General features: G+C 38.1%; 2 protein-coding genes across 2 annotated transcripts; both read left to right on the top strand.

Moving 5' to 3' along the window:
- The first annotated feature begins 882 nt into the window (after positions 1-882).
- LOC140284399 (sialic acid-binding Ig-like lectin 10) lies at positions 883-3,115 on the top strand. The gene is given in 5 exon segments (XM_072378272.1): positions 883-946; positions 1,141-1,524; positions 2,080-2,385; positions 2,462-2,731; positions 3,024-3,115. Coding segments are annotated over 5 exon segments (1,116 nt in total).
- A 3,788-nt stretch (positions 3,116-6,903) lies between these two features.
- LOC140284400 (sialic acid-binding Ig-like lectin 13) lies at positions 6,904-10,275 on the top strand. The gene is made up of 7 exons (XM_072378273.1): positions 6,904-6,951; positions 7,209-7,569; positions 8,203-8,508; positions 8,585-8,854; positions 8,940-9,015; positions 9,789-9,828; positions 10,039-10,275. Exons 1-7 carry the CDS (start codon positions 6,904-6,906, stop codon positions 10,273-10,275), a joined length of 1,338 nt encoding a protein of 445 aa, XP_072234374.1.
- The last annotated feature ends 990 nt before the right edge of the window (positions 10,276-11,265 follow it).

An 11,265-nucleotide genomic window follows, 5' to 3' on the forward strand; every position in this document is an offset into this window, starting at 1 on the left:
AAAGCAACTGAGCCCTTTGGGAGAATAAATGAATAACAGATTACAAAGAAGCCTAAGCCCCGTGTATTTAGGACCATGCATGTATGATCTGTGGACCACAGCTTTGTTCATTGTTCAAGTTTTGTCTGCTGCTTTTATTGATGTTACAGTCGTTGTTTCCAACTGCTGGATGAAACTCACTGTGAAGTTAAAAAAAAGAATCACATCATTGCCTGTAACCATGTATAGAGTAAGACGTGCTGTAGGAGTGTGTGTGAATGGATGAATGTTGGTTATAGTGAAAAAGTGCTTTGAGTGGTCAACTAGACCAGAAATGCTGCATTTACCATGTTTGTGTGCAGCAAAAGTGCACAAATTCATCTTTTTGAACTGTTTTCGATGAACACCTGAATTAAATATAAAAACACTCTGACTAAAACTGGCATTTGCTGACAGTGAGACGTGTAATAAAAATAATCTTTCACAAAACAATTTGTGATTCACACCCTAATGAGCTCAGAATACTACAGTCTGACTTCCTCTTTCACACGGTGGCAGCAGGAGGGATGAAGCCATCAAGCTTTTACTTGACATTTACTGTTTAACAGAGAAGTTGGTTATTTGATCTGCTGCGGATCACGGTAACAATGATATGAATGATTTATATATTTTAACATTTCCAGTCTGAGATTTAACCATTTTTGTTATTTTCATGAATTCTGCTGAAAAATACTTCAGGACACAATAAATTCTGTTTTGTAGATTATAAGTTTCTGGTTTAAATGTTTGAAGTTGCTGAAAATAAGTTTTAGTTCATATCTGCTTTGCTGAAAACACGGACATACGACCGTTTATTTCAGCTTGTTTTCAGTCTCAGAGATGAAGGAGGAATGTAGGAGTTTCATGGCAGCCCTGTCTGTGAACGTGGTGACAGTCAACATGTTCCTGAGTGTCTTCTTTCTTCCAGGTGAGCTCTTTGTTCTCTCACTTTCATTTGGAAACATGACTTGAATCATTTCTGGTCTGAAATGTTTGATAGTGATGTTATTTAAAGGCTCCATATGTAACATGCTGCAGCTGAACTGTAGTTTGTGTGTCATGAACTTTGTTTTCAGGCAGATTTTGCTCCACATTATGTTCATCATTAGTCTGGTTTTACAGGTGTTTTGGCTGGTTGTTATCTGAAACCAGCAGGCCTCTCCATTACTGCACCAAAGGAGATGGAAGCACTGAGTGGATCTTGTTTGTAAATCCCATGTAGCTTTACTACAGATCAAACAACATTTAACATTAGAGGAACTATCTATGGAGTGTGGATTAAAAGTAACGACAGGTTTGCTTTGAATCCAAACAATGTAGTTTTCAACAGCAGTAAGTCGACTAACATCTATCAAATGAAGATCACTGGAAACCTGAGTCAGAAAAACTGCACCACTCTGTTTTCTGATTTAAACACAACTCATACAGACAAATACTTCTTCAGAGTTGAGAACGGACCGTTCAGAGCAACAGCTTGTGATGATCCTATTCGAATAACAGTTAAAGGTGAGAAAGTTTTCTTTTCATTAGTCTATAACATTATGAATAAAATGCGACATCAGTTTTAGTTTTCGTGTAAAACTACAAACTCCTTTAATCTAAGCTTCAGTGTGAAATGAAACATCTTCTGTAGGATTATCAACAGCATCAGTCAGAGTTCAGTGTTAAAGAAAGCAGTTTGTGAACACAAAGTGGTCGTTTTAGAAGTTATCACAGTTGAATACTGCTGAGATACTGACAGTATACATTAAACAATCTTTCTGCTGATGTCTGCAATGTTGTAACTGCAACACTGGAAAAATGTGAGCTCCTGTCAGAAGTTACTTTTCATCTTTTCAAGTCTTCACATTTATTATGAGATGAGGAAAAATCTACATAAACCTATTACTGCTTTTTATTGTAGTTAAATCGGCATTAATTAAAATGTTGATATTTTTGTCTATTTTTAATTTAAAATTTTTGTTGTGGAAGATTTTGTATACATTCTTTAAATATCTACAACACCTTCACCTGATTCTGTTCTTGTTAATGTTCTGTATTTTACTTTATTCTAAACTACAGATTCTGCTTGGAAACCCAGAATCAACATCCCAGGTGAACTGAAGGAGAAGGAGTCTGTCACCATCACCTGCTCAGCTTTCACTACCTGTCCTCACTCCCCTCCTGAACTCACCTGGAATCTCCAACAAAACTCTCACAGACAACTGGAGGAAAACACAGATGGAACCTTTACAGCTAAAATCCAGGAGACCATCACTCTGTCAGACACACATGATGGATACACCATCAGCTGCTCTGTCAGATATCCTGTGAATGAAGGAAAACATGTCAAGACAGCAGAGACAGAAGTGACTCTCAGTGTTTCATGTAAGTGATCCTGTCAGCACATCATGGTTCATCCGTTTCTGATGAACAAAGTTAATCTGTGTAACATTTTCCTCAGATGCTCCTAAAGACACCTCAGCATCCATCAGTCCATCAGGTTTGGTGTCAGCAGGTAGCTGGATGAACCTGAGCTGCTCCAGCAGAGCCAATCCTCCCATCAGCAGCTTCACCTGGTTCAAGAACAGCAAACATGGAGCCATGAAAGTAGCTGAAGGAGACTTTTACAGACTCAAGATGACCAGTGTGACAGATACAGAAAGTTACTCCTGTGTGGCTGCAAATATTCTCGGTAATCAGACGTCATCATGGATTCATCTGAACAATGAAGGTAAAATTAATTAAACTGATTCCTCTCATGTATCACTTGTTCTTTTCTTATTCTTTATTGATTCTAATGTTTTTTTTGTACCCCATCGAATGCATTTCAAATTAATTGTATGACATTAATTTCTATGTTTGGTATTGACATGATTTTAAGTCAGTGGTTCAGCTTGTGGTTTAGGTTTCATCAGCACATCAGTTTCTATCTGATTTAAACAACTTTAACTTAAAAAAGACGACTACAATTTAGAGCCAAAGCATTTTCCACAAAGGATAAGGTGACCGTGCTGTCTTAACAGATATTCCAACGTTGGGGGTTGATGTCCATGTTGTAGTGAAGATCCTGGGAACTTTATTTCTCTACAGTACCATCATCATCTTTGAGTGGTGAGACACTTTTCATAGAGCTGATACTTTGCAGCTGTAGAGCAGCTGGTCTCCTTTGAATATCAGTGTTTAACATCTATCTCATCTCTTTTTGTTTCAGCTTGTTTCAATTGAGATTGTCCAACAAACCAGAAAAGGTGAGCTGACTGAACCAGTATGATCAACTTCAGCCTTTTTTTTTTGTTTATTTCTAAATATATATATTGTTTGGTTAAAGGTTTTTTGGGCACTAGTTGCCTTTATTTGACTTATTTATAGATTATAGTTAATGGAAAGATTTCCATTTATTTCTGCCTGCAAGTGATCTTGGTGGAGTGAAATGGGATATTTTGTGTCAAATTGGGCAGATTATCATTTTCCATTTATTCATTATTTCTGCCTGAACACATGTTCTTCATACAGTAAATCAGATATTTTTGTGTGCTATTGCTCAGATGTTCATTTTGATCTCAAACAGCTGTTTTCATGTAATTTGTTGTTAACATGCCAGATATGTGCAAACAGACATCTCGCTGCTCTAAGCAGTGAACGAGTCTGCATGACAGCAGGATATAAATCTAGTGTCATCTACACTAGTACAAGTATACAAGCTTTGATATTCTTTTCAATGTTGATATTGTATTATGAAGCGTTATTTAAGGCCTCATTCCTATTTTAGCTTATTCCTTAATCAGCATTTTGGTTTGGCTTAATGTTTGAGCCTGTGATACAATTCACTCCATCAACTCAGAGGATCTGTGTAAACGTGTACTTTACATATATTTGTAGAACCCTTTGATTTGAAGACTGTATTTTATAGATTTGGAAAGTAAAAGCAAATGATCCAAATCATAGTAAATCCAAAGCAAATTACTGAGAACATGCCGCAGGCTTTGAATACATAATCAGGGTTGGTCTCATGTTTGACGTCCTGCCCTCTTTTCTTCAGTGTGTTCTGCTGTTTCGGCTTTAACTCAGAGCCCAGTAGATGGACTGAGCTCTGGCCTCACTGGTTGGTGTAAAACACATTATAACTGTACTGCTCAGCAATTCTGTGTCACCAAAAACAGCTGTATCAGTATCATGATATATCAGAGATTCCCTTCAGCTTTTTTTATTAAATGATTCAACCTTCCCTGTTTTTTGTTTTATAATCTAATTGATGCTTGTTTTTATTTCATTTATGTTTATGCATTTGGCAGAAACTTGAAATTGTATTTATCTGGTTAAATTGTCTGCTGATGGTCTAAAAACATGTATTCTTGTCTTATCTATTTTAATAACTGATGTGTGCGAACATTAAACATAAAGAGCACTGTAACATCTGTTTTCAGTGTTATACTGTTCTTCAGCTACATGTTTATGCATTTGAAAGAAGCCTTTACCCAAAGCGACTTACAAATGAGGATCTAACAATGCAGTTAACATTAAGCTACACAGAAGGAAGCCACAAGTCATTCTCTGTCAGAAGTGACAGTGCAGAAATAGAGTGCAGGCATAGAGGGAAGTACAGGATAATTGCTCGGGTAGGAGATGCTCTCTGAAGAGGTGGGTCTTCAAGAGCTTCTTGTGAGAAACGGAATCTTTGTTTTTAATGACACTATCACTCCTGTGATGTGTCATGTGATATCTGGTGGCTGTACAACAAAACCAGCTGTGCTGCAGTCTTAAAATATTTTAAGTCTGTTTGCCTTTAAAAAGGAACCTGAACATGGTGACTTGGTCTGTTGTTGATAAGCTGATGTTCAAAAATATTGATATTAAACCTTCACACAGATTGTTACCGAATCTTTTAAAGAGAGAAAATATTCTTATACTTTATATATAACTTTGTACTTCTCAACAAACAAGTTTGCTGGTATAGTTACGTCTACAGAAAAGTTTGGGAAATGATTTATTGGTGCTGTAGGTTGTTATCACCAGAAGGTGGCAGTAAGTGGCTGGAAGGTCTCGTCTCTTTCATCAATTTTACATCAAGTATGATACACTCTTTTTCTCTGGGAGACATAACACCAGCAGGCCTCTTCATCGCTGTTACAGTGAAGATGAAAAGACTGAGTTTACGTTCAGGGGCTCAACATCTGCCGGGCAAAATATAAATAATCAGATAAAATCATTTTAAATTAGGGGTAACACATAGTTATTACATGTGATAAGAAGCTGGATCATAACCAGTAGCAGAACCACAGAGTTCAGGACCTCACACTCATCGATGAATCACAGACAGTGAGGAAGAGGAGGAGGAACCACAGTAAGTGCAGACCACTGCATATGAACTCTAACTATTCAAACAGCTCTTATCATGGTAACTGCTCAGAATGTCCCCGCTCGTTTAACTCAGGAAGTAAAGGTTTCTCTACAAAATGAACCATTCGACCAGATGCTTCGTTTCTGGTTAAGACAACTTCCTCTTCTGTTCCATTACAACAACTGTTATCTTAACCTATAGTCCCACCCTTTGGTAACACTCTGCAGCCAAGTTTACTCACTTAAAACCTTCCTTCCATGCAAAGAACATGAGAACATGCACGACTCCACACAGAAAGGCTCCAGCTGATACTCAAACCAGGAACCCTCTTACTGTGAGGCGACTGTGCCAACCACCACACCACCGTGCAGCCCCACTGAAAACCAGTCAGAGATTCAAATTCAAATTGAATGCTGTTTTCACAATAAATCTGTAAATACATATGAACTACATGGACGTGTGTGCCTGATAAACCTCAGTTTGTCAGAAAGTAAATAGCTGAGTACTTGAAGTAAACGGAGGAAGTTGGTAAGTTGGGTTCTGCAGGATCGTCACAGCGACTGTAAACAGGTCAAACTTATGTCACCTCCTTTAACCTTTTCTTAGTTTTACAAAGCGCTTTGCAATGTCTTTCTCTTTCACCCACTCACACAAGCATCATACAGCGTTATGAAAAATTATCTTTCTGTAAATGCAGACCTTTCTTTTCTATTCAGTCACGCTATAAAAAAAAAAAAGATGCAGTTTTTTCACCAAGGACACAGCAGCATGTAGAGATAAAGATAAATATGATGAAGATAGAACCACTGAAATTCAGATTAAAATGACCACTCTACTTTCTGACATATGGCCATGAAGCAACTCTTTTATACTATGAATATTCTTTTTCAGGTGGGCGACGGTTCAAAAAATGGTTCAAGAGCGTTCATGATTTTCAGATCCCATTTCTGTTGTGCACAGGACAAAACTACTCTGACTTAAACGTCTTCTCTGTGTGTTTGTAAGAGTATTTTCAGTATTTTAATGAATATTCAGTCTGCTGCTGAACAGACAGAAGACACTAAGTCTTGTGGTAAAAATAATCTTTCACACGTTGATGAGCTCAAGTTCCTCTTTCACACAGAGGAAGAAGGAAGGATTAAGATATCTAGAAACAACACTGTTTGCCTTCATTGGACATTTGCTTTTAATTAGAGAAGTTGGTTATTTGATGCTGATCTACTTAAATAGGAAACTGTCAGACATTAAGACAAATTTGTTTTCCTGTTTCAGCTTCAGACTAATTTGGTAAGAAATGTGACTTGAACTTCTTATTCTAATGTTTAAACTTGAGATTCACTCGGTGTAGAGTCTTTTAGATGATATCAACTTTAAGAAATATTTTTGAATTTTTTTTCATTTTGTTTCCATTTTATTTTTCAATTACTTTCAAATGTAACTACGGATTCTGGTTTGAATGTTTGAAAGTTGCTTGAAAAAAACAACTGAATGGTTAATTGAAATCCTACTTTATAAAAAAACACTGACATACGACCGTTTATTTCAGCTTGTTTTCAGTCTCAGAGATGAAGGAGGAATGTAGGAGTTTCATGGCAGACCTGTCTGTGAACGTGGTGACAGTCAACATGTTCCTGAGTGTCTTCTTTCTTCCAGGTGAGCTCTTTGTTTTCTCACTTTCATTTGGAAACATGACTTGAATCATTTCTGGTCTGAAATATTTGATACTGATGTTATTTAAAGGCTCCACATGTAACATGCTGCTGCTGAACTGTAGTTTGTGTGTCATGAACTTTGTTTTCAGGCAGATTTTGCTCCACATTATGTTCATCATTAGTCTGGTTTTACAGGTGTTTTGGCTGGTTGTGTTCAGAAACCAGCAGGCCTCTCCATTACTGCACCAAAGGAGATGGAAGCACTGAGTGGATCTTGTTTGCAAATCCCATGTAGCTTTGCTACAGATCAAACAACATTTAACATTAGAGGAACTATCTATGGAGTGTGGATTAAAAGTGACGAGAGGTTTGCTTTGAATCCAAACAATGTAGTTTTCAACAGCAGTAAGTCGACTAACATCTATCAAATGAAGATCACTGGAAACCTGAGTCAGAAAAACTGCACCACTCTGTTTTCTGATTTAAACACAACTCATACAGACAGATACTTCTTCAGAGTTGAGAACGGACCGTTCAGAGCAACAGCTTGTGATGATCCTATTCAAATAACAGTTAAAGGTGAGAAAGTTTTCTTTCCATTAGTCTATAACATTAAGAATAAAATGTGACATCAGTTCTAGTTTTAGTGTAAAACTACAAACTCCTTTAATCTAAGCTTCAGTGTGAAATGAAACATCTTCTGTAGGATTATCAACAGCATCAGTCAGAGTTCAGTGTTAAAGAAAGCAGTTTGTGAACACAAAGTGGTCGTTTTAGAAGTTATCACAGTTGAATACTGCTGAGATACTGACAGTATACATTAAACAATCTTTCTGCTGATGTCTGCAATGTTGTAACTGCAACACTGGAAAAATGTGAGCTCCTGTCAGAAGTTACTTTTCATCTTTTCAAGTCTTCACATTTATTATGAGATGAGGAAAAAATCTACATAAACCTATTACTGCTTTTTATTGTAGTTAAATCGGCATCAATTAGAATGTTGATACTTTTGTCTGTTTTTTATTTAAAATTTTTGTTATTGAGGATTTTGTATACATTCTTTAAATATTTACAACACCTTCACCTGATTATGTTCTTGTTCATGTTCTGTATTTTACTTTATTTTAAACCACAGATTCTGCTTTATTATGACACCTTCACCTGATTATGTTCTTGTTAATGTTCTGTATTTTACTTTATTCTAAACTACAGATTCTGCTTGGAAACCCAGAATCAACATCCCAGGTGAACTGAAGGAGAAGGAGTCTGTCACCATCACCTGCTCAGCTTTCACTCCCTGTCCTCACTCCCCTCTTGAACTCACCTGGAATCTCCAACAAAACTCTCACAGACAAATAGAGGAAAACACAGATGGAACCTTTACAGCTAAAATCCAGGAGACCATCACTCTGTCAGACACACATGATGGATACACCATCAACTGCTCTGTCAGATATCCTGTGAATGAAGGAAAACATGTCAAGACAGCAGAGACAGAAGTGACTCTCAGTGTTTCATGTAAGTGATCCTGTCAGCACATCATGGTTCATCCGTTTCTGATGAATAAAGTTAATCTGTGTAACATTTTCCTCAGATGCTCCTAAAGACACCTCAGCATCCATCAGTCCATCCGGTTTGGTGTCAGCAGGTAGCTGGATGAACCTGAGCTGCTCCAGCAGAGCCAATCCTCCCATCAGCAGCTTCACCTGGTTCAAGAACAGCAAACATGGAGCCATGAAAGTAGCTGAAGGAGACTTTTACAGACTCAAGATGACCAGTGTGGCAGATACAGAAAGTTACTCCTGTGTGGCTGCAAATATTCTCGGTAATCAGACGTCATCATGGATTCATCTGAACAATGAAGGTAAATGCAGAAATTTCCTTCCATGTAAAACTGTGACTTCCGGTTCTGCTGTCTAACTTTCTATCTTTTTTTTCTTTTGCAGCAGGAAGCTCTCTGCTGTCAACTTCAATTATTACAGTGATTGTTGTCATTGTGCTCATCTGCCTGGTTGTTTTTGTTTGGTGAGTATCAGAATATAAATGATCTCAAACACTATCATTCTTCATAGAGAAGTGTAGCCCAGGCTTCATAGATCTGGTTGTTAGTGTAGTGTTAACTGCACAGCGTCTCTGTATATGTGTGTGGGACGTCTCAAGGGTAAAATTAACTCCTGTGAGCTTATGTGAGATCAGCCAACGCCCTGTCTGATTGATGCGAAGCGGCGAGTTAGATGTAACTGTGACACATTTCTGCCACTGGCCTTCAGTGTATGAGAGAGAATACAGCGTCTCGTTAGATGGATGAAAGTTGCTCTGCTTCGTGAGTTCTTGTCACACTTTTAAAAAATGATGGGCCGACTCATCTCCCGTGCAACATGTTTATTTATACAGAAATTGCAAATGCAGCTGCATAAGCTCAGTCAGCAGGACAGGAAACAGAAATGATTCGTTCACGACTCAACTCCTCGGGTCCTTGTTCATTTGGCACGTGACAGTGGGATATATGTATACTCACACAAATTAAAGGGCCCCAATGAGCTGATACTTAGCTCATAAATGAAGACTCAACTCAAAACAACAGAGGATACATTTAGTTTTTTATGCGTGCTCTTTATCATTTTTTCTTTGTTATTTTCTTTTTTTTTCATTGTTCTGCATTAAATGCTTTTAGCCATGTTTCAGGTTTGAAGGAAAATATATGAATAGATATTATTAGCAAACTAAACTGTGTGTGTCTCTGTGTTTTAACCTGAAACACAGTAGAATTATTCTGACTGCTCTCTGATGTCTTCCAGGTGCTTTAAGTCCAAACATCCAACTCCACATCAGACTCAGGTGAGTTATTGTTAAACTTTTGTGAACAGTACTGCACTGTGAATGTGATTGTAGTCTAAGATTCCTGACAGCAGCTGCATGAACAGTAAGCTTATCATTAAAATGCTGTTTAATTGGGATCAAATAACCATTCACTGAACGCGAGTCATTATTTCATTCTGTGTGGAAGGATCCAGCTCACTGTACTTCTTGTTCAACACGTTTCCACAGAGTCAAACAGGAGAGGATCTTGCTCTTCAAACACCAGCCACTAAACCAGAGGAAGAACTCCATTATGAAGAGATGAACTTCGGGAAGAGACCTGAACCTTCCTCCGTCTCAGTGCAGGACAGCAGACAGCAGCAGGAGACGGTGTACGCACAGGTCAAAGTGTCGGAGCCAGAAAACAGCTCAACACAGACTGCTGACAGCCCGGAGGATCTCTACGCTCAAGTGAAGAAAAAATAACTTCTGTAGTGTGATCACAAAGAGATTTACATTTTGTTTCTACAAGATGTCAGTTCATGTTTGAAATAAAGAGAATCAGTTGTTCTCAAATGACAGGAAGCTCTAAAGTTCCACACCCTGCAGCTCACATGGTTTGGTCACTGATATCATCATTGATATTAATAATCTCTTTTTGGGACTTTTTTGGGACGTTTTTTTTCTGCCATTGGGGATTGGATGTCAGAACGACAAGAGGAGAGTTTTGTGGGGTCTGTGCACAGCTGAGTGTCGCATGCATAAAAATGATGATATGAGATCAGGAATGAGCCAAAGCCAATGAGTTTGACTCTTGCTGTGTGAGTGGTTTCCCACGTCTCTCTTTCAACAGCTCATGAAGATTTTTGTCAAGCAATTCAAATATTAGACATATGTGCCCTTTGATGTTGTCTTTAAGTCACTTGAATGGTGTATTTGTTAAGTGACGCTACAGTTGTAAGAGCGGAGTATCAGGAAATGTCAACTGTGAATTGACACAAAGTGTCAGGGACTGGTGGAGAGGTAGGACCCAGATGCAGCTCTTTGTGTTCAACAAAAGGTTTATTCCAACAAGAACAGGGAGCAAAGGCAAAAACAGAGTACAGCAGGTAGCCAAACTTATCTTTCTGTGGCATGAAGTGAGGATTGAAAGGAAACCAGGAGGCTAAATATTGTGGAGGGAGTGATCAGTGACTGAGGTGCAGCTGTGAACAATGAACCAGGTGACCTGAGTGAACCGAACGTGACAGGGGAAAAACATGATTAAACATAAACTGTGACATGAACAAACTGTGACAGAACAGACTGTGACACAAAGTCTAAATGGGCTTATTTTCAATCCCAATATCTGAGGCGTTTAGCTATCAGAAGAAAGAGAAACACAAAACGATGTGGATGAGAGATGTTTTGCTGAGAATTTGTCCTAAAGCTTACCTGTCTCACTGCTTTAATGAAAAACGTTCCAAAGTTCCATAG

Source organism: Leuresthes tenuis, unplaced genomic scaffold (genome assembly GCF_036924035.1).
Source record: "Leuresthes tenuis unplaced genomic scaffold, fLeuTen1.0.hap1 SCAF_24, whole genome shotgun sequence".
Classification (NCBI taxonomy): Eukaryota; Metazoa; Chordata; class Actinopteri; order Atheriniformes; family Atherinopsidae; genus Leuresthes; species Leuresthes tenuis.